Below are 24,587 nucleotides of genomic sequence, written 5' to 3' on the forward strand. Positions count from 1 at the left end.
CAAAAATGTATACAAGGTCCAAAGAATCAACATTTTAAGAAATTGTTTTGGTGCAAGCTAAATGAAATGGAAAATGAACCGTAGTCCATTTTTGTTATTCAGGATTAGACGGGTCTGAAGTTGTAGACTCTAAACCCCACAGAGATATCACATAAAATACCTCTTTTGCTTTTGAAGGTCCATGATATTGAATGTTATGTTAGGCTGTACAGATAAACCTCATGTAATACGTATCACTAAAGGCTTGCAGTTTGATTGAAGACATGTTGGTGGTTAGGCAGTAGGGACGTCCCACCTTACTTTAATATGTACACAGCTTCCTATCCATCTGTTTCTTTTTAGTTCAAGGTTCAAGGTTCTTTATTTAGTCATACGAACATAGCTACAATGAAGTTATGCCGATGAAAATCTTAGGTCACAGGCTTCTCCAGCAGTGCAACACAAAACAAAGATAAACAGAAACATATAGTGCAAGTAAATATTAAATACAAAAAGAAAAATAGTTTAAAAAAGTGAAATAGTGCAATCAGAGTCTATATGCCAGTTATTGGAACATGATATATTAGGTAAATAGATACATAATTTCTAAGTAGCAGCCAGATGAATATTATGGATGTTGTTTCAGCAGTTCAGGTGTTTAACAGTCTTATTGCCTCGGGATGAAGCTGTCTCTGAATCTGGTGGTTTTAGTAGATTGGTTAGAAACACAGTATTTTGGTTCTCTAAATAATTTGAAGGGGTCATTACAAAAACATAAATATCCATAAATAGCTCAACAGATCATGTTATTTTCCAAACTCTAAATCCTACCATTGTATTTGATTTTTCTTTACATTTTTAAATTGGGGCACATTTTATAGGCTAATTAGTTTGAATAGAAATCCTTCCATAATGTTGGTCAGTATTATCATAATGACCAAAAGACTCAACAAATGTTTTTCATTATTGAAAACTCATTTTAAGAAAACTCCCAACAAATCAAAAGCCTGTTACAGTATTCCACCCTTTCAGTCCTCGACATGAATCTGCAAACGTACCTTATTTGGCCGCCACACAGTTCAGGGGAACCAATCAGATGAGTTCGGTCAATGATTAATTCATCCTACTTGTTGGATGACGAGTAGCATTTGGAACTGGCGCCCTGGCGGGATGGCCCCACCACCTCGACTCCCCAGCGAATGCCACCCCTGTTTGATCTGCACTAATCTAATTAAAACTTAACAGGAACACCTGGGCTCTTCACTCAAGGATCTGTGGCTGCTGTCGCGCACACACACACACACACACACACACACACACACACACACACACACACACACACACACACACACACACACACACACGCACACACACACACACACTTTCCCCAGATGGGTCTTTGATAGCTCTGATGGTGGCAAGCGCAGGATGATGATTGCACTTAACTCAAACACTCTCTCACACCGCTCACACAGATGCACAGAATGTATGTTGGCGTATGGTAGCGTGGCGATAAGGGACTTTTTCAGTCCCAGTATATTTCTAAATGACGCGATTAGACTGTGGTCTGATGGTGCACCTGATTAGATTAGCCCCGGCTCGCGCTTTCTGCTCCAACTCACCACAGCCTTAAACCCAACCTTGACCCCAATTAGCCCCTCACTCATCAGAGAGAGCCGAGGGACACCGGTGCTGCAGCAGCTTATCATCCTGCTCCTAATTGGCCTGATGAGACGGGATGAATGTGGTCAAAGATGGAACGCCTGCACCCCCCCCACCTCCAACAACTAGCACACTCTGTTCTAACTAAAAGAAGTAGAGAGAGGAGCAGAGAGGCGGTGAGGGAGAGGGGACAGATGTGCAGTTTTACTGTTTTGTTTGTATGCTTCACGATCTCATCAAACAATCATCAGTCCTGTTTATTCGCCATTACATGGTTAATTATAGTCATACAAGTGTATTATATATTGCACTCAATCACGCCAGAACATAGGGGCGCGTGTTGTCCCCCTGTCTGAGGACAACCCGCTGTCTGGCTTTTATTATGGTCTATTATATGTTCAGTTTATGAGTTCATGGCAATGATATAAAGAATTAAGACGTATAAGATATAAGGCATTTATCATGTATTTCAATACAATAAAAAGGTATGATGTGTCTTCTGAGCCTGAGGAACAACAGCAGCTATAGTGCTGTTTATATATTCTTTAAAGGTTTAAGAGACAAATATATATTTTGTAACTGGATGTCTTGGAAGTGCCTCACTCCAGAGAACACAAACAGTTGACTGGCACTATGCTTAAGATCCTGAAAACAACAACGTCTTTGCATCATTGAAAGCCACTAAAAGCCTCTGCATACTGCTATATGTAAATCAAATCCTTAATGTCAAACAGCATGTGCCCCCTGGTGAACCCATAGAGATAGACCTGAGGCCAGTCTGGTGGTTTTAAACTGTTTCTTCACAAATAGGGATGTAATAATGTCGAGTGATGTAGACTGCCCAACTCACATACAACAGCCCAAGAAAGGATGCAGAGAGGATAACTGAAAAGCAAATCAACACTGATGTATTGAATACACGTTTAATGTTATTCCTGTAGTTCCATGCGTTTGCGGCAATATGGAAACCAAGTGTACGCTTGTGACTCTCCAAACAGAAACAATTTGTGGCAATTGTAAAGGTCAAGCGAAGGTTGTACACGTTCGAGATACAAGTTATACCTTATATTCCACCAAGTGCTATACATCTCTTGTACAAGCAACCGACTGCAAAAGACACAACGTTTCATTTAATAAAGGATTTGAATTAAACATTCAAACCGAAAGTGTAAGTTCATGTTGAGCTGTTCAACACAAATCTAATGTGTGATTTCAAGTCCGACTCTGTTACTGCATCTTACAAACCGCTGAGTTAAAGCTTCCATTGTGTACCAAGATTTATGAAATAAACAAAGCACATCTCATCAGCTTCCGCACAGAGAATAAAGGCCTCATTGATGAGAGCAACTCAATTAAAACAGCTGGACGATAAACAACTGCTCAGATGTAATTCTCCACAATGTGTTAGACAACACAACTCATCAAATATTGAAGCAGATGGCCTTCAGCAGATGAGATTTCCACTCCTGTCAGAAAAGAGGAAAATGACAAAACCGTGTAGGCACAACAACTGTACAGGATTTACAAGAGAAAAAAGGACAAGGTTGGATCTTTATTTGTGTTGTCACTTTTTGTCACACACACACACATCCTGTTGGTTGTCATCACCAAAGGCGATTCAAAGTGATATGGTGTATGGAATGTTTAACCCAGGCGTCGGTTTTAGACATACTTGTGATTCCCTTTACAGTCAATAACAACTGTACTTGAGATGTTTGTTCGTGGGTGACAGTTTTGAAGCCACAGGTTTATCAACTTGCCTTCACTGTCTTTGGTTTTTTGGAACCAGAATTGAAACAAGAAGGAATTTATTTTTAGAACTCAACCCTTAAGACATTTTCAGGCAATCAAAATGTTACAATTAACGTTTAAAAAAGTATAACCAGCTGTTAATCAAGTTCTTAGATAAAACCATAGAAACCACCCATAACAGACAACACCACTGTCTATCACAAGGTAGTTACACCCTAAAGCATGTCGTCTATTTTACTGTAAATGAGAACATCATTAACTAAATAAATGTCAATCTGAAGACGTCAAGACTTCTCCACAAAAAAAGACTTTTCTGAGTTAATCAATTACGTGTGAGGTAATTTTCTCATACACTTCTATAGAATTGTAGGTATGTGAATATATATACATATCGAATAACATAGACATTCTTCATACTTCACAACAGTCAGTGGATTCCGTAAATACAGTAAACACAGAGGGGTGCATAGCTTTAATTCAGCAAGGCACTTCTTATCAGTCTTCACCATATTTGTTGTGAAGTCCAGGCAAAGCTTGACTGATGTTGCAAAGACATTGATCCATATTGGAACCTGGAGTTTTGCAAGGCTACAGATGAAAAAGACAAGCTGGAGTAAGCACACTTCTCGAAACTGCAGTAAAGAATAAGAAAAGAGAATTATAATTCGTATTTTCCAACATGTTAGAACTTCTGTTCTATTTGAATCATGGTTTATTATTTAGTTTATTTGGGTACAGGTTGAAACAGTGTTTTATTTTCCGTATTAATTTGCAGTCAAAAATATAAAAATGACAAAAATGAAAAATAAGGCAAGGCAAGTGTATTTATATAGCACTTTTCAACACAAGGCCATTCAAAGTGCAGTAGACAATTTAATACAACTCAGGGTGCAGGCCCTGCTAATTTTGGTATGAATCCAACTTCATATATTGTGATGGCTATTTTTTGGATATAGACTGATACAGATTGTAGCTATTCATTACATCAAAATCAGGCAAACTTCCAATTTAATTCAACACAAGTTGTGTTGTATGCATAACAAATTCAACATGGCTGTATGCCATACTGTTCTGCAGGATTTCTCATGTCGATTAAATTCTTGAAACGATCCATCTATTCTCTATACCCGCTTTGTCCTTGTCAGGATGCTGAGGGACTGGAGACCATTCCAGCATACATTTGGCCTTAGGCAGGAAAACACCCCGTCAGGTTGCCAGTCCATCGCGGTCTATTTACTGTATGTTGCAGGATACTAAATGAGATCAGATGTAACCTTGCCCAGAGATGTGCCCTGTATGGGTGATTAATATGTCAGCCTTTCCAGAGTTGGCATTTTTGGGGGAAATTGGTTCGGAGGTGATGGATACTTTCAGCAGGCAGCTGTACCATCTCAGTCAGCACATATCATCCCCACAGCATTTCAATCAGGAGAGACGTAATGTATGGAATACATGTTTATTATCGGTCACATTATATAAATGAAACATAATAATGACAGTTTATAACAAGAGAACAAAATGGTGTTTGGCGATTAGGCCCGGGTTTTGTAGGATATCATTCGGGAAGGGAAAGAACCGTTTCCGATGAACCCCCAAAAGAAGTGAAGTATGAAGTACTGAACGTGAAGAAATCTTACCTTGTGGGATGCAGTGGAAATCTATGGATGAAATGAGAGGTTAATACATGTGGGGATTTAGACGTACTGATGCCTCCCAGGCATCCTTCCTGGTAGTACAGGGCATTCTGGACCTACGGGGCGTCCCGGACATACAGGGTTTCCCGTTGTGCAGGAATATCATTCGGGAAGGGAGAAGCGATCCGATGAATCCCCCAAAGAATCAAATATATAGAAATGAGATGTACTGGGTTTCTTACCTTATGAGCTAGCTGCGGTGGTTTATGGATATAATTAGATAATTATACGGGGACAGAGAAAACATGTTATTGACTAGCGTAGGACTAAGAGTGGGAAAATGCATGGATGGATTCGTCCTGGCTCACGCGAGCCTCAGACCCTTCCGGTCAAACATGAAATAAAATGCGTGGATGTCACATCCTGGCTCACAAGCCTTTTTTTTTTTTTATATTTATTTGACAGGGACAGTGCACATTAATTGACATTTCTGTAAATGTGCCAGAGTTAGCCAACAGGCTATTTTGCGTCTGTAGTCCCTGGACAGATGTTAAAAGGGAAGTGATAGGTTGGCTAAGGAGTGGCGCTCCCTGTCATCTAGTGAAGGGAGCGAGTATTGCCATGACGTGCAATACGGAGTGATAGGTCTTCCTGTCTGAACTTGCGCTAAGCTTCATAACAAAGACCCTTTAAAATGGCCTCGATGTTGGCAGCCAGTATTTAGTTACAAACTCTACAAGAAGTGATGGTAGTTTTAAAGCTGAATCAGCTTGGGTCATAATCTTTTGGGCAACCGGTAAATGCCTTAAGAAAATGCAGCCTGTTGTAAAGGAAATCCAATCTCACATATATTTAGAATGACAGAAAAAGACAAGGAAGAAAGAAAGAACTTCATCTGACAAACAATTTAAAAAAATAAAAACCCACCAAATGTAATCATCAAAGCTTAGAGAGTGCACAGAGACAGAGATGAAATGAGAGGATGGAAGAAAGGCTAAGAAAGAGAGAAATATAGAACTACAGTGATCACTTGACAGTCCTTTGAACATCAGCCGTGGGGGAAATTGGGACTTGTTTCACTTGACTGCATGTTGAATTGCTCCCTGTTTTGTAGAGTTTCTCTCCAGCTGAATCATTTAAACTATTAATTTGTTCTTTGTTGAGAAGATCTGGAATCACGGTAGACTGACACTTGTACTTGTCAAGTTCTATACCTACAAAGTACTATTTACAGTGTGCTTGGATCTTCTGTTGTACATGTAGTACTGACACAATAGCTCATTAATGTCTTTTTTTTTATTGTGTTTTAGATGCTGTTTGTTGTAGCCATATACTATCAAGAAGAGCTGTAGCATAATCGACTGGAGCGAAACACTGCATGCCTTGGATTTATGCCCACAACAAAGATGTGAATTTCCCTAAAACTGAAACCATATCGAACTAAACATCACCAGGTGGTTTGTTGTAATTGCAAAGGTTATTTATAAATGACAAACTTTAACTTTAACATTTATTTTTTTCTATTGAGCTCTGAAAGATAAACAACTATTTGCATATTTGCAGCACACACACTGTGTATCATTTTAAAGGAACAAAACACCTTTTAAATTAAAATCTATTTTCAATTTCACAATGTTTTCTTACCACTACTGCTAACTGGCAGATGAGAACATAAACATATAGATTTAATGAATGAAACTTCTCAGTAGAATTGACACCATGAAAACGTTCTGATTGTTCTTCGGCACTGCATCCACTTCTAATCATGTATTTCCATTGGCCCTACATATTAAAGGCGCACTTTACCAATTTAACACTTTAATCTACTCATTACACGGCAAAGAATAGGGCATGAAAAAAACATCTCAATTCATCATGTGAGTGTGGAGTGAGGACTCTGAGCCAATTGGTGCAATATTACCTGAAGTGTTATTTTCAAACGACAAGCTGAGAGTGCTTTCAAGCCTCCCACCCACGTGTGTTCTAGGAGGTCATTTTGAAAAGTGGGCTTCACTGTTTAGACTTGAGGAAAACTGATGTTATGAAGACAAACATTGGCTGCCTACTCTAATATCTCCAAAGAACAAGACAATGGATAACATATTGCTGTGTAGTTTGTGAAAGACACTCCAAATACAGCAATATTAGATTTCAGACTGTAGCTGAAAAGCAAAGCTAAAGTGCACAAACAAAAAAGCATCTATTCAATCTGTGGAGGAAACAAGAACAGGCTGACACTGATGGTCTACAGCAGGCTTATCTCATTTCTATAGATGTAGTCCACTGGCCCTAATGATTTTTTCAAAAGCTGTATTTTTATGAAAAGAGATGGCCTAGGGAGAAAAGCTGCTTCTTCTTAAGAATCAAGGCTGTTTACATAAAGTCAACTGGAAAGGACCGGCTGTTTCCATTAGAGCAAGAGGACAACATGAGCCAAGTAAATACTTTTAAATCAATGGGTTTTCTATTTGTACCAAATGATACCATGTTGTTTTATGTCGTAGTGTGCTGCAGGGATATTACTGCTGGCTCACCCAAAATGTTGCAATCAACATGAGATACAGTATCTGGCAACAGTCTTCAAACCCGTCGGTTTGTGTCGCTTCATTGATTACTGGACAATCAGATCAGATGAATCTCTTTCAAATCTACAGGACATAACGCTTAGGAGGATTTGTAGCTTTTGGTACAGCACTGCTCAGCACAATTTGAAAGGCATTACAGATGATTAACTTGTGTCTTTAAGCCTTTGGGTCTCTTCCTGAATGAATATTAGAAATTGCACTTCTGTCACATCCATGAAGTTATGTTTTAGTAATATTGGATCTTGTCTCATTTACATATTTAATCTTCCATTCAGTAGCTTTTTATGCACAAGATATATTAGTGCAGTACTTCTAAGTCACTGTAGATGATTGAGGTGGTATCAGAAGTCTCCCGCTCAACAAGCCTCTCTCTAAAGTTAACTCGTTGCTAAACACTGAACTTACAGATTTGTACGCAAGACTGATATACATAAGATGCAGGTATAACAGAATCAAATGTTAAACATGAAGTACAATAAAGGCAGCAGGAAAATGTTAACTGAGGTATTAAATCAAGTGAGGACTATGGTTATTTTGTATAGACCTTTATCAAATCTGAATTATTTTGTCAAACAGAGAATAGACTCCTGGTGGCCACTTGGAAGAATACAGTTTGTATCTACGACTAATTTATAATCACATATTTACACAAGATTTTTTTACTTTACTACTGATCAGAAACCAGATGTTCTTTGGAGAAGAAAATAACCCATAAAGAATGTAAAATGATGGCATAACACACCATTTTAATTCAGACAGGGTCATTGTTGCCTGGCTCATATTCATAAGTATTTGCAATCAGAACAACTGGTGTTTCAAGTTGCACTCCCACAAGGACATACTGTATGTTATACCTAAATGCATTACACATGTATTTCAAATATCAACCTTGATCCAGCCATTTAAATGAAGCCAAACAGTCTCTTGGTATAAATGCAGCAATAGTCAGTAAAACTGAAAGCTGTTATGATCATATAAAGATATTCTATTAGTAGCCTTAAGAGAGTCTTAGAATACATTCAAAGCATTGCATCCAATCATTGATTTGATACTTGTAAGATCCCTCTGTGTTCTCCAGTTAATGCTACTGCATCTGCTTTGGGTTGTATACACTGTTTATACATTCCTCTGTTATGAAAAGCTGTGTGCACACTGATGCTGTTTCTAATCTGTGGCTGGAGGGTTCAACACAATTGCTAATCTCTATACTGTTAACAGATATCTGCATATGAATGCAGGATCTGTCTGCAATGGGACAAGATTTAGGAAAGGGAAGCCCACTGGTTCCGTTTGTAGCCAGAGTTGTTTTGACCAATTACATTGGAGAGGTCTTGGTTGAATGCAGGTAAACAGTCTGCGTGGAGAGCAAACGAGGCAAAACGCTTTGGCCCAAATGCAAGTGGGAATTGGCTGTTAAACAATCCGGTCCTAGACATCGTCCCTCAACTCCCAACTCCATTATGTAAATTGCTTCTGGGCCTGTACACAATGACCGGAGCTCGGAAAAGGAAGTCTTAGTCCAGACATATTTGCCAAGGCTCCCATGGCTTAATCTCAGAGTCAATATGTTGACATGTGACTCCTAATGTTTATATAATATGTATTCTATTAATTTGACATTTTTAATTTAATTCTTGTGTTTATGATTTATTATCGGTTTTAATATTTGTATTGCACATTATACTTACTTATGTTTGTAGAAATATATATATATATATTTTTTAAATGTCACAAAACCTAACATCTACCAGGATAAATAAAATATTTCTGGTTTTGATTCTGATTCTGTATCATCATCAGAACAACAGCTGATGTGTTCTGAGACCATAAAAAGGCTTTTCAAATAACCTTAAGTACATGTTCTTTCATTCACTAACTACAGTGATTGTGTGTTTGGCTCTGAGCAATGTTACAACACAGGTGACTTTCTCTCAGTTCTCTTGCACCCTGTGTGCTGCTGTTCGCTAACATGCTGCTCACGCTACTGTACGGACAGTTTTATATATTTTGAGCAAGAAATATGTTGTATGATTTGTCAGTTATTATCGCCCCATTGTGACAGTGATAGTCCACAATCTCCAAGGAAGGACCTGAGGGAGGGGAAAGCTGGACCATTCCTCTCTCGTGTATCCGTCTTTTTGTCACGGTGATGTCCTCAGGGGGAGATGGCATATCTCTGCTGCTGCTGGACCAATTGTGAAAAATGCTTTTTGTAGTACCACAAAAAAACTGAATCAAGCAGTAACACTTCAATCTTCAGTTCAGCATCAAGACAGGATCGGCCAGGCGTTTTCTTATGGCCAATTAACTGTTCTCTCATTGTATGCAATGCGGCTAGATACAAATGATGGTGTCTGAAGTCAATACAACATACATTTTACCCGAGAGATGACAAGTAAACCCAGTGCAGGGGATATAAAGAAATATAACAAAGAGATACACCTAAGGTTCCTTGCAAGGAAAATAAATTCAAAACAAAACACTAAAAAATGAAAATCATAAATAAATCAAAACAATATAGTCGACAATATATATATTATCCATTTGAAATAGTTTGAGCCCTTCAAGAGATAACTTATAGTCATTACACAAAGACAATTATGTTTTTATGTCATGTGTAGACAGGGACCTTCGAGCATTTCACAGACGAGAACCTTTTACATCACGCTCCTTCTGTTCTGCACAGGTGAAACTTAAAAATAATGAATGTCCTATCATTACATTTCCATGTCAAATGTATCTGAGTTCAGTTTGAAGGTTTGGTGCCATAATCAAATAACTGTAAGAATCTGCTGTTGAATCATTAAAAACCTTATTTCTGCATATTAGTTTAGGCGTTTTGATTCATCACAATGTAGCAGCTCTCCATATTCCTGTTCTGAGTTATACAGAAGTAAGAAGAGAGGAGGGGGGACACGCCATACAAAGGTGTCTATGTGTAACCCTCCCAGTATAACCCCTGTATATCGCTTCCACTCTCCTCTGGGTGAACCATGCTGGAGAGACTGATGAAAGGAAACAGATCACTCAGTGGCCCAGATAAGGGCCTCACGTGGCTGCCATCCTACTGTAATTAACTTTTGTCAAAGTGATTAATCATATGTCTATAAAGGTGGAGTGCAGGAGGCTGCCAGGGACCTGTGAAGTGAACTGGAGCTACATTTTTTAGAGGGATTATAATTATTAGTAAAAAAACAAGTGCATTAATCCATATGCTAAACAATACATATTAGAAATGTTGAGATACAAACAATTTAGAGCTCATACCATTAATACTTACATTTGACCTGTTTCCTCCAGTACCAACGGTACCGCCACGTTTTCAGAATGTTGGCATTGACTGGGTTCCGAAGTATCAGTTCTTGCAACAAGTCCTCCAACTCATGCGACCAAATAGGTTGATTGTTAAAACCCTTATTACGAGCAAATAGGTTGATTGTTCAAGCGCTTATTACGACCGATTACAACCTATAATCACGTTTTTAAGTTTTCGACCTCTAGTGCTCCCGTTGAATGCAAACGCTACGGAGGGTTGTATATTCACAAATAACCCTCTCTGGAAAATCCTACATTTTAGGATAGTTTGGCCATTAACATGCTTTTTGGATGTCTAGCGAGAAGTGTATATTGTACTTTCAGAATCCATGTCCAGTGGATGTGTAGGATCTATAGTTTGATAGATATTAAGGAGAACGTGTAACGGCAGCGTCCATGTAAAGTTAGCGTCAACCCTCACTGGGTGAAAACAGTATTTCCGGTCTCAAAGTTTTCATAATAAAACCGTGTTCCCCTCACTGTCAAATGATGTTAAAGCTATGTCTGCAGTACTCATCCACTAAAAACATCAGTGCTACACTTTAAAACGTGACTGTGGGTCGATGCTGAACAATCTACCTATTTCGTTTTTTTTCGTAGGACAGGCTGGTTCTTGTGAAATACCTAATACAAATGCACTACTAAAGGAAACATGAGATTCTGCAATTGACACCAAAAGTGTCTGACTTTTGAAAATTGTCGACAACACACACAAACGCACACACACACACACACACACACACACACACACACACACACACACACACACACACACACACACACACACACACACACACACATTCTGAATTGAATACCTGAATGAGTAAAGCTGAGGTCATGCCAGCAGCAACACACACACTTACACACTCCTGCTATGCACCAGCATGGAGCCCATAAGGGTAATTAACACAAGCACATCATCTGATCCGAGGTTGAACGTTGTTACTGTAAACTGGTTTCACTCCAGCTGATCTGTGATCTGCATGTTTGACTTTATCTGACTGAAACCCCATTGAGCCGAGCAGTGTAACCTGCTGCTGACAGCATGTTATTAACTAATGAGCTACTCCATTGTTCAGCACTAAAACATTTCCCGAAAATCTGGTAATAAGGGATATTAAAGGTCCAATGTATATCATTTGATTGTTCCATTGCCAGAAATAGACCACAGTACTCGTAACTATATATTTGAAGTGTATAATGACCTTTTAAAGGGGCCTATTATGCTCTTTTTGTTTTCTCTTTTCTGCAGTGTGTATGTTTTCTTGGTTGCGTTGCATGTAAATGGTCTGCAAAAGCTAAAATCCCAAAGTTCACCTATCGTATTGTCAGATTCTGATAGAGAACATGACAGCTTCCAGTACAAAAGCGTTATAAATTGTAGTGATTCCACACATCACAGTGGTGTATAGGTCATAAACATAAATAATCTTTGACATTAATGAAAGGAAACACGAGGCAAAACAATCCAGACAGACTCATCAGCGCAAAGTTAGCTTTGGATCGTAAAAGACACATAATTGTTATGTATTTGTTTTGATGTCATATAAAAAACCTACCAAGAATGAAAACGAACAGACATTTTTAGAGGTATATAAACACACTTTGTCCCGAAGCTGCCTTTTCAATGCCAAGGATAAAAGGAAATATAGGAATGATGCTGAAAAAACACTTCTCAAAAGAAGAATAAAGGAAGATACTGCAGTTTAAATAAATTAACAGATAAAGGCTTAAAGGTGAGAAGAATACAGTTGCTCTTGTACTGTAGAAATACTGTCGCTAGAGGGTTTTCATAAAACTCCATTTGAGGTTTTGTTTTTTCAAAGCCCTTTTACTTCTGTCATCATTCCTCTAAGCATTTGAAAAGAGTCTTGAAGAACAGCCAACGGTTTGGTGTGGAGAGGGAGCACTAGTGAAGGGCCAGAGGAGAACAAAGAACCCAGCGCCGATTTGATTATAATATCACACCTATTCAGAGAGTTAATGTGGTGTCTCAGATGTCAGGCCGCCTTCTTTCTCTCTCAAGCTGTCCTCTTCCTTTCCTCACTTATCCCTCTCCGTTCCTCTCCTACTCTCATCCTCTCTTTTCTCTGTGCTTTGTGCCAGGATCAGTCCTTACTCTAGGGGCTTTGAAGAAATCCTTTCAAAGCAGAATGCAGCAAACTGAAATGTCATTCTCCGATCAGATGTCTTTTAAACAAGGCCTGTCATATTATTTGGTATGCTTGCCTTCATTAGCTCTTTGTTCAGTTCGCAAACACAATCTCTCAATAAAACCACTTGTGGCTCCCTGGTTATGTTTCACAAAGAAAATTATACAACACATTGGAAAGAAAGAAGTGCTAATCTTCAAGAGGATATGGTGATTTATGTCCCGATCACACTCATATTAGTTACTCTGATAGTAGAAGAGTTCACCAAAGACCACATTTGTCTTGAATGAAGCAAACTTGCTTTTACTTGACCAAAGTTATGCTGCCTTTAGTGGAGGACTCATCAGGATTAGATCTATCAGCGCAGACTCATACACAGGTTTCTGCTGGAGTGCTAGGTTTTAAGGTTGTATCATTATTGAGATAGGAAAAAAACGTTTTTCAGAAATGCTAGGGTCCTGATTAAAACATTTGTTCTACTTTTAAATCAAATGCTTTTCAAGTATTAATGTCAGTGTTGGTCCCTTTTGAAATAATTGAGCGATTCCGTTTCATTTCCGTTTTCATTTACACTTGTAATTTAAAGTACAATGTCTCAAAAATGTTCAGATTGATTGCCCCAATATTAAATTCAGACGTTAATGTTTATTTTAGTTTATTATACCTCAGGTGATGCCTCATCTACCAGTGCAATGTGTCCAATACTTTGATAAATAACCTTTTAAAACTGATGACCCATCCCCATCAGCCTCTGCGGTATTTTATGTTTAGCGATGATTCGAAAATGTTGACATGCTAATATGCTAATATGCCAAACTAAGATAGCTAGCATCGTCATTGTGAGCATGTTAGCAGAGGTGGGAGAAGTACTCAGATCTTGTACGAGAGTAAATATAGAAGTACCGTACTGTTACAAGTAAAATGCCTGAATTCAAAAAGTTACTCAAGTAAAAGTACAAAAGTGTTAGCCTCAAAATATACTTAAAGTACCAAAAGTAAAAGTACTTAATAAGAATCAGTCCAACACATACAAAGTAGTAGAACAGTGTTTAATTGATTTACATGTAATTGTGTTTCAATGTTATTTAAAACATCAGAGCTTGAATAACCCAGCATGATCATAACCACAATATAATTATAGTGAGTATATGTTTTCCTGCTGTAGTGATGCTCTGGTCATCTAAGGAATTACTGAGAGACAGTTTGCTAAAACACATGTAACATCTACATTATGAAAATACACAGAATAGATACATTTAGAGGGAACTTTTAAATGTTTATGAATGTTGTCTACTTACGCCTAAGCTGTTGTGAAATCAAATATTTTTTATTAGCATGGCCAATAGCATTACCAATACGGATTTAATTGTGGTATTTGTAAAATAAAACTTAAAAAATTACAATAATCAACATATAATCAAAAGCTCAACTCAACATATGAGTGCAGGGAGCTGGAGAGAGATTATCTTACCCAACATGACCTGAAATAGCATTATTTTAATGGTGCTGAATCATCTACGTAATAGGGATGCTCCGATCGATCGGCCGCCGATCGGTATCGGACGATATTCACTCTTAATAGTGTGATCGGTGCTCTCTATAAAGGCCGATCAGGAGAGCCGATCAGATGACGCAAAATACATGAGACCTTTCTCTGTGCGCGTCTAAAGAAGCTCGCCAAAATGGCTTCACCGGTCTGGCAGTTTTTTAAGGTGTCCGAAAAAGACAATAAAATAGCGGTATGCTCCGTGTGTGAAGCAGAAATCCTGCAGCTCCGCCCGCTGTGACGGACCGGTGAGCGGAGCAAAACACACACTTCAAGTTAGGCCTAACCCACTTAGCTAGTTTATCTACCTCTGGAACAAGCTAAACTAGTTATAAATGTGTTTATTCTTCACCGTCGGTTCACTCATTACTGGATCAGTGAGCTGCATGAGATACTGACAGGCGGTCAGGAGAGAGAGAGAGAGAGAGAGAGAGAGAGAGAGAGAGAGAGAGAGAGAGAGAGAGAGAGAGAAAAATGTTATTGTTATGTTATTATCCAAAGTTAATGTAAACTTGAATTATGTACTTCATTTGAATGTAATAATTATGTTGTTTGTTGTTTGTGGAAGCGCATCATGTATTGAAAAATGAATGTGAACTTTTCGATCCGTTACGATTATAACTGAAGCAATATAAAGCCCCATTAACTGAGTTTTAAACATCACTTTAAATGGAAGATCCCCATAGCCCCCACCCACACTATGATCGGATCGGCGATCGGTATCGGCCGATTCTGATTCTGGTGATTGGCGAACGGATATCGGCCCCAAAAACCCTGATCGGAGCATCCCTACTACAAAATATTATCATGTATATTTGATTGATAGGATATCAATATTTCATATATTTTCACATATCACTCTTGTCATTATTAAAGTTATATCGCAACAACCCTTGAACACACGCGAGAAATGGCTAATTTTTCATTGATTATACCTCTATAACTGCTCCCAAAAGTTTAATCAAGTGGCTCCAGACAAATTAACAAGGAGCTTAAAAATGAATGGGCCAACTGAGAGAAGTGTCTCAATCAGCACTATGCCGGTAAAAGTTCTCTGACACCTGGAGGGAAAATTCCCTATTGCTGTAACTCTGTATCTCTGGAGAATGTAAACGTCTTTTCTTGGCCATGTACTGCCGGGAGTTGATAATTGAGTTGAGACTCAGGAAATACTCATTAAGACATTGTCTGTGTGTGTGTGTGTGTGTGTGTGTGTGTGTGTGTGTGTGTGTGTGTGTGTGTGTGTGTGTGTGTGTGTGTGTGTGTGTGTGTGTGTGTGTGTGTGTGTGTGTGTGTGTGTGTGTGTGTGTGTGTGTGTGTGTGTGTGTGTGTGTGTGTGTGTGTGTGTGTGTGTGTGTGTGTGTGTGTGTGTGTGTGTGTGTGTGTGTGTGTGTATTCATGTGTGCACTGGTTTAATAAACTCACAGGTCCATAGAGCACCATCTGTCTGCACAATGTTTGATGGAGCAGGAGCTGGTTGTGAGGGACACCCCTGTCACACACTATGTGGGACACACTATTGACAGAAACATCTGTTTATTGTCTCACCCTTTCCACTATCTCCCCTGGAGCAGCTGTTTGAATGCATGGAGTTTACGACAGGAGGCTACACAAACCTCTCAGCCGGTCATTGCTTTCGTATAAAAAGTTGCTTGTAAATAAAAACAGACAGTTAAGATAATTCAAATGGGTTCCTGTTTTAGTTGAAGGGGTTTTATGCAAGCGTGTTACCTGGCATACTGAGTTTTACATTATGTAAATTGTGTTCAGGCATCACCCTATTTCCATGTATAAAGGTCCACTCAAATGAAATGAATAGTGAGTTCTCATTCATAACACTCCGTTCGATGTCTCACTATGGGATGCGCCTCATCGCGGAGCAAACAGAAGCATCAATCTCATTACGCCAATCCTGATTGGCTGGTGATCTTGACGTCAGCGTCAGGGAATCCACCCCCTATAAGTAGCTTGCGCCACGACGCATGCGTCATTCAAACACCTATTCTCGCTTCAGAGCACATCTCTACAGTAGCCGGACAGGCTTAACGGTCCACAGACTGAACCCAAATATCCATTTCGGTCGACGGGCGCTCGCCGGCTACTCCTTCTGCTTTGCAGGAAGACGGTAATACTAACGCCAGTTAGTATTAAAATCGACCTCGCCCTTCTCTTCCCCGGAAAGTAAGGTAGGTCTGATTTTTTTAAGCTAGCAACACACCTGTTGCTAGCTCGCTCCCTCACTATCGACACCACGGTAGCGAGGAAGTTTTTTTATTTTCTCTTCTCCACGGAGGAAGAAAGGATTAAAGGAGCATACTGTCACACCAGTCAGTATTCTCCGGGAATAAAAGACCCACACCGTACTTTTCTCCGGATTAAGGACAAGGTGGTAATATCTTTTTTCTCCCATCTTACCTGTTGAGAGCGGGCCCTCTCCACGCCACGAGGCGACCAAGATGGACGCCCCTCTCCCTCACACCAGAGGAGTCAGGGACTCGGTGGCTCGACTCGGTGGCTCGACTCTGCGGCTGTGGGTTGAAGATCTCGGGCGCAGACACACACCAGGTCTGCTCGTCCTGCCTCGGGCTGGAACACGCCCAAGGCGCTATCGGCAACCCTGGCTCGTGCGGACATTGTGTCCGCTTCACCGTGAAGAGCCTCCGCCGACGGCTAGCACGCCAAGCTAGCCTGAGATTCGCATTTCAGGGGATCTGTTATGAATACAGAGTACTTCCCTTGAGAGTGAACGAGGAGTGAACGCTTTCAGAGCTTGTCTCGCTCTTGTCCAGCTGTGCAAACATGTTCTCTTCAGATCATGCCTGCAATTGCTGCGGCTCATGGCGTCAGCCATCCTGGTCGTACGACTGGGACGCTTACACATGAGGGAGTTTCAGCGCTGGGTGGCCGCCCTAAAACTAAACCCTTACACAGTAACCATCACAGTGATGGTTACTGTGTAATGCGTAATGGCACTGCGCCACTGGCTGCACCCGACTTTTCTAGTACGAGGTGTGCCCATGGGTGCTGTCCTTTCACGGAAGGTGGTCACCACAGACGCATGTCTGACAGGTTGGGGAGGTATTTATGAAGGTCGCCCGGTGAGGGGTCTCTGGAGCAGAGACCTCCAGCGGGCGCACATAAATTACCTGGAGCTTTTAGCGGTGTTTCTCACCCTAAGACGCTTTCTGCCTTTCCTCAGGGGACATCACGTCCTCGTGAGGACAGACAATACGACCACAATATCGTATATTAACCGCCAAGGGGGTTTGCGTTCTCTCCAGTTACACACACTGGCGCTCAAACTTATCCTATGGAGCGGTAGACGTCTCCTCTCCCTGAGAGCGACGCACGTACCGGGAGTGATGAACCTCGGGGCAGAGCTACTGTCCAGAGGCACCACTTTACGCAGACTGGACTCTACATCCAAGGATTGTGAGCCAGCTGTGGGTGCGTTACGGAAGAGCCACGGTGGATCTGTTCGCATCGAAAGACAACGCTCAGTGTCAGCTGTTCTTTTCGATGCACGATCTGAATGCACCGTTAGGCGTGGATGCACTCGCGCACGATTGGCCCCCGGGCCTTCTGTACGTGTTTCCACCCCTGGCTCTGATACCTCCAACTCTGGCCAGAGTGAGAGAACAACGCCACACACTTATTCTGATAGCTCCGCACTGGCCAGCTATGTACTGGCTAGCGGAGATATATCAGCTGCTGTGCGGGCAGCCATGGCAGCTCCCACTACGCAGGGACATACTGTCCCAAGCGGGGGGGGGCGATCTTTCACCCACACCCAGAGCGCTTGGCTCTATGGGCTTGGCCCGTGAGTGGTACAATCTGAATACAGTGTGACATGAAGCTGACCCTGGCAGCTGCCAAGCGAGCCAGTGGCACTCATGCGCTATCTGTACTGTCTTCATGCACTCAGTTCGCCCCAGGGCAAACAGAGTGTGGTTGAAGCCCAACCCTGCCCTTACCTTAAGGCGGTTGGTTCTTGTGCCATATTTGACATTGAGGCATCCTCTCCGCCACTGTATTCCTCCGGGGAACAGCGGCCGGATTTGCCGTGTCCAGCCCGTGCTTTACGCACGTACAGGAACAGATCAAGGGTGCTTCGTCATAATGACCAAACCCCTTGTGTCCTGGCCTAACCCTTATAAGGGCAAGCCTATTACTAAGCAACGGCTCTCCCACTGGTTTGTGGAAGCAATTGCTTTGGGGCCCATACAAGTCAGAGTTTGCAGGCACCCTCGGGTCCGCGAGCTCTTTCGACTCAGGGTCTGGCTGCATCCTGGGCTCTGTCCTACAATTTCCCATAGTGAGACATCGAACGGAGTGTTATGAATGAGAATAGGTTACTTACGTAATCCCAGTTCTCAGAGTAACATGAAGTGAGATGTCTCACCAGACGGCCCTCCTTGCTATGGTGAAGCGAGAAGAGGTGCTTATTGTGAATGACGCATGCGTCGTGGCGCAAGCTACTTATAGGGGGTGAATTCCCTGACGCTGACGTCAAGATCACCAGCCAATCAGGATTGGCGTAATGAGATTGATGCTTCCGTTTGCTCCGCGATGAGGCGCATCCCATAGTGAGACATCTCACTTCATGTTACTCTGAGTACTGGGGTTACGTAAGTAACCTATCGTTTTCAGGGGTTAAAATCCCATTTATTTTCTGAATAAAGGATTTTAGTCATAATGACGTGACTACAAATAAGGTAGACTACACATTTTTAAATGATAGAACAATGCTATATGCTCCTCTTGAAGCCCACAGTCTATTGATATTAACTCTGTTTTTAGAATAATGGGTGGTTGCTATCTCATTATTTACAACACTATCCACAACCCTGTTGTCAGAGCTGGCGACCCATGTACTGGGGCTGGGTCCCAATGCGGAGGACCTGGGTTTGATTCTGATCTCGCACCGTTTGGCTCCCCTCTGTCTCCCCTTTTCCACATTGTCACCTACTGTATATTAAAGTTTTTCTCGATTACTAACACACAAAAATTCTACATAAAGCACAATTATTTTAACTGACACTCAAAGAGCAAAACATCGGCTCAAATCTCCAAAACACGTTTTCAGCTTTTCACACAATTTGCAAATCAACATGGCACTTTGTGCAAACCACTGCACACGTTTCTCCACGTAAGACACAGGAATCTGACATAAAGTCACATGTTAGCAGGTTTAAAACACTGATATTCAAAATGCCTCACACATGGACCAATGATCAAGAAACACATTCCACCTGACCAAACACCTGGTAGCATAATTGTTGGCTCATCAATCAGGATGTTAGCACTATAAAAAGACCACAGGTGAGTACTTTCTTACAGCAACAATGGAAGCCAACATGGAAGCAAGAGGAAGAGCAAGAGCAAGAGGAAGAGGAAGAGGAAGAGCTGGGCTGAGAGTGAGAGGAGGAGGAAGAGGTGGGGTGAGAGTGAGAGGAGGAAGAATGAGAGGTAGAGGTAGAGCTGGAGGGAGAGGACGTGGACAAAGAAGAATATTCTCTAATGAAATGAAATGTTATCAACCATGGTGTGACGATGAGAGAGGCTGGACAGAGGGTTCAGCGCCTAATCTAAGCTGATTTACTGTCGCCTCTGTAATCCGGACACTTAGACTTGAAAACAGGTTAGTTACCAGTTTGTAGCTCTGAATAATTTATGATATATCAGAGCTTATATCCGTTGTGTGAAACGTATTTACTTCATTACTGTAATTGAATTGTTGGCATGTTGCAGACTATAACTGTACACAAATCCTGCACAATGTATTGTGGTAAACTTACTGTTATGCAACACAGACACTGACCAACCACCATATCTTTGCTGTTTATCTGAAGGACTGAGAAACAAGGAGGTGGAAGGCTAAGGATTTCCAACGAGGCAGGAAGCAGCAGTTACAAACTGGGTTTTGGCAAACAATGCCATCACACTTAGAGAGATCCGAAGCATTGTAACTATGTGCTGAGATGCATGTTGCACAATGTTAGTTTTGAATAAAATGTGATTTCTTTCAACAACTCATTTGTATTTCTTCCTTTACTGTATTTCTGTAAACTCAAGCAATCTTTCTCTGCAGAAACCTCTATGTACAGAGCACAGCCCAGAACAGATGGAAGTGCTTTAGATGATGCTCAGCAGTGTGTAGTTGGGTGTCAAACAATCTAGTATTATGAATGAAGTGTGTTATATTTGGTGCTAAAGTTTGCATTTGGAAAATGTAGTTTTGATTGCAGTTCTTAACTTAGCAGGAGAAATTAGGTATTTTGCACTTTGGGTGTGTGGTTTTGTGAATTGTGTTTAGTGTTCTGAGAAACTGAGCAATGTAAAAAAAATGTGTGTTAGCAATCGAGAAAAACAGTTGCCAAAATCCTTAAAAAATGAAATAAATGTAAACCACACAAACAGCCAGTAAAGGTATGTCTGCGTATTGGTTAGCTCCCTAAATTCAACCAGATAAATATGGCAACTCTCTTATATTACAAAAATGTTTTGAAGAGACAAGTAAATAATCAGCAACGGTTCAATTAAAAGTGTATCGATAGTTTTCAGATGCGATGTGAATGGGTTGTGAAGTTCCCTCAATCTTAAAATGTGTACTGTTAGTAAATAGTATAGCTTTTTGGCTTAGTTCACTTCTAAATGCTAATTACCAGTATTTTCTGAAACTTCACTAAGGGGAAAATTGACTTGAAAAAGTTGGCAATCACTGTTCAGCTCCATCCTGTTTTCTAATGGGAGTTTCTGACCCCAAGTTTCCTGGCCTCAATATGTCTATATTCAGTGAATCACTTTGTCAAACTTCTAGGTGATGGGATAATTAAAAGGAGCCTCAAGGTGTCTACCCATTGATCGTTTGATCTCCCCCTGCCTGCCTCAGATGAAATAGATTAGAGCACTATCTATGATAGGGAAGAAGTAGAACACACACACACACACACACACACACACACACACACACACACACACACATACACACACACACACACACACACACAACTGCCACAACAATATCATCAACAATAATCAGGTGGACTTTTAAAGAATATGAATATCAGGAGCATGATGACTCAGAGAAAATGAAGTAAACACACGGAAGGTTTGAGTCCGAGCTTGTGCAGTGAATGCTAATATAAATGCAATTGAACAGGATATTAGAACAATTATAAACGTTCAATTGCAAACCAGAAGCTGGCATGGATGGAAGCATACAAACAACCATGAAATCCCAAATATACATTCTTAGGACTATTTTACTACTATTGCCATTGCTTAAATCAACATGTGATATGCTGTAAATGACCTAGCTTTATTTAGCTAAGAAAACACTAACAAGGAGCTTGTGTAATGTAATTACGCTGTCCAATAGGCTCAGCTAGAACAGTACCTTAGTGGTCATCAGTTGGCCCATAAATGGCCTCCTATAGGCTTTGTAGTGTGTTAAACAAGGGGCTGATGAAAAGCCTGTCCTTTTTCCTATTCCTAACAGCCTGCATTTCTTTCCTTTGTGTGTGTATTCCACTTTGGTTTTTACTCCTCTGATTTTTGCATCATGAGTTGATAAAAAGAGTGTACATGCATTCAGAGGTGAATCTCAAACACACGAGAGAGCTCCAGCAGCATGTTCAGTGAAACAAATGGATGACATGTATTAAGCATGTGACAGTTAACACCCCCAGTAGGGAGACAAATAAATGTTGTTTGTACCAGCCCCTACCTCCTATTATTTATACGCCACAGTCAACATTTCTATTAGGCATGAATTATGGCAACACATGAATATCCCTGCTATGATCATTATAAATACCTTCCCCCTCGCTGTATGTATGAGCAATATTTATCCAATTGTTGTATAGATTACAAATGCTAGCAGGCCAGTAAATGAATTACATATCTAATTTGAGCTCCGGGAAAGCTACGTTGTAAACAAGTGCAGATCCCTCTCCCTGGCTTGTGTAGGAAAGTGGAATAATTATACGTAATTTATGTTGTAAGCCTGGATCATATGGGTTCAGTTTACGTTTTATTTAATCGTATTTCCTTCATTTTCAACAACAAAAACGACTGAAATTAGGTGTAAAGATTCAAAGGCAATAGAGTCTCTTAGTCCCTGAAAGATCGCTATGATTTTAATGCAGAGAAAAATAATTTGTCTTTTCATGCAAGGCCTGAAAGTCTTGATCTTTAATGCTCCAAAGAATAGTGGAAACTGTGTGTGAAAATCCGCCCTAAGCCACACGGGAATGTTTAAAATGGATGAGAATAAATCGTGCGATGTATGCTTATACTTTGATCCTGTACTGCATAGCTGGAGGGACCTTTTTTCTCTCTCTTTCAACCAGACTATATTATATGTATGAATTTCTAAATGTGGTTTCCTGACCTTTTCCCTAGAGATGTCAAGAGTGTTTACTGAAGCTTTTAACACTGCTATGTGAGCACGAAGGTGCATATGCATGATGATGTTTTTTTGCCCTTATCCAGTCAATTTGATGGTACATTCCAGCCTCTAGTGGGCTATTAAAAGAGCTTTCAAGCTTTGTCAAAGGCTCTTACAGTAATGTAAAACATGGCGATAAGTGTTAACTTGTGCTTGAGTTGGATTAATTTAATCACTCACGTGGCTAATCATTCATCTCGTAATGATTTTTAATGATTCAACTCTTAAATAGATTATCTGAAGATTACCACTGCATAAGTGTGTGTGTGTGTGTGTGTGTGTGTGTGTGTGTGTGTGTGTGTGTGTACCTCCTTTCTGATGCCGAAACGATAACTGTAAAACCTTAATATGGTCTTTTTATTCTGTCAGTAATTGCAATGCCTCTTTTTTCTCTAAAGTTTTCCATTTTCCATTATTCTCCTTATGTATATCGCTCCATGATTAACAACACTTTCTTGATTGACTTTTTCTTCCGTTCAGATCTAGGTCATTCTCCCTTTGTTAACCCTGAATCACTGTGTGTTTCTTTTCCAGACCCTGCCGACCACAACATATGAGTTAGAGATTGTGGCCAAGGACATGGCAGGAAGTGAGGTGGGACTAACAGGAACCGCCACGGCAACCATCACCATTACTGACAAGAACGACCATGCCCCTGAGTTCACACATACGCTGGTAAGAAATATTCTTCTTTTTATATCCATCTTTCTTTTGAGCTGTGGACTCTCTTTTTGTTTCGTTTGAGGTCAGAGGTCAGGGTGAGTGAGAGCTGAACAGAGTTCACATCAAAAGGGCAGAAACGGGTCAATAGCCAGTATAAAACAAGGTCTCCTGGTAGAGGAATGACTTTCTTACATTTCACTTTTTTTTTTGTATTGAGGCATGTGGTTAGCTCTGTGCTTTACTCAGGCGGGTGAGGGTTAGGGTTACTACTAGCATTCAAAAAAGAATTAGAGAATATGACATTATAGGGACTGTTATTACTGTGCAGAATACGAGCACATTTCTTTGGTCCATTCAGATTGTGCAATTTCCTTGGTCCTTGGAGGCACCCTTACATTACGATCACTATCCGAACAGACAACATATCAGGTATAACATACTCTCAAACAACACAAATCTTGCAATATAAGTGTTTTAAAAATAGCTGTGTGGCAGGCCCAGGTCATAAAGCTCAGGTAAAAAGAACAAACAGCCAATTTCCCTTCCCTCCATTCTTACGATGTTGAATGCGGTCCGTTTTCTGTCTTTTTTGTTAGTCTTTAAATCTTACTGAGACAACCATCTCTGTATCAAAGGGCCAACTCAACATATTACCATCAGACAACCAGCAGGTTGTTTTTTCAACAAGGACAGATTGTGCTCATGTTCAGGTTCATACTGTGCAGGAAGTGTTTCGTTTTTATAACATAAGGTTATGATTAGTCACAACAACAGCAAAGTAGATGCTTTTGGTGTTAATAAGTGAGTAAAGGCAGTATTTATGTTAAAAAGAGAGTCAGATGTGTG

The 24,587-nt window shown here is 40.4% G+C and overlaps 1 protein-coding gene across 1 annotated transcript in view; it reads left to right on the forward strand.

Annotated features, from left to right (window-relative positions):
• cdh13 (cadherin 13, H-cadherin (heart)) overlaps positions 1-24,587 on the forward strand; it is a 480,217-nt gene that overhangs the window by 304,435 nt on the left and 151,195 nt on the right. The window contains exon 9 of the mRNA XM_071203466.1: positions 23,613-23,753. Coding sequence (XP_071059567.1) covers positions 23,613-23,753 — 141 coding nt within the window. The remainder of the gene's footprint in view (positions 1-23,612; positions 23,754-24,587) is intronic.

The sequence above is a fragment of the Pseudochaenichthys georgianus genome, chromosome 6 (assembly GCF_902827115.2).
Source record: "Pseudochaenichthys georgianus chromosome 6, fPseGeo1.2, whole genome shotgun sequence".
In the NCBI taxonomy this organism is placed as follows: Eukaryota; Metazoa; Chordata; class Actinopteri; order Perciformes; family Channichthyidae; genus Pseudochaenichthys; species Pseudochaenichthys georgianus.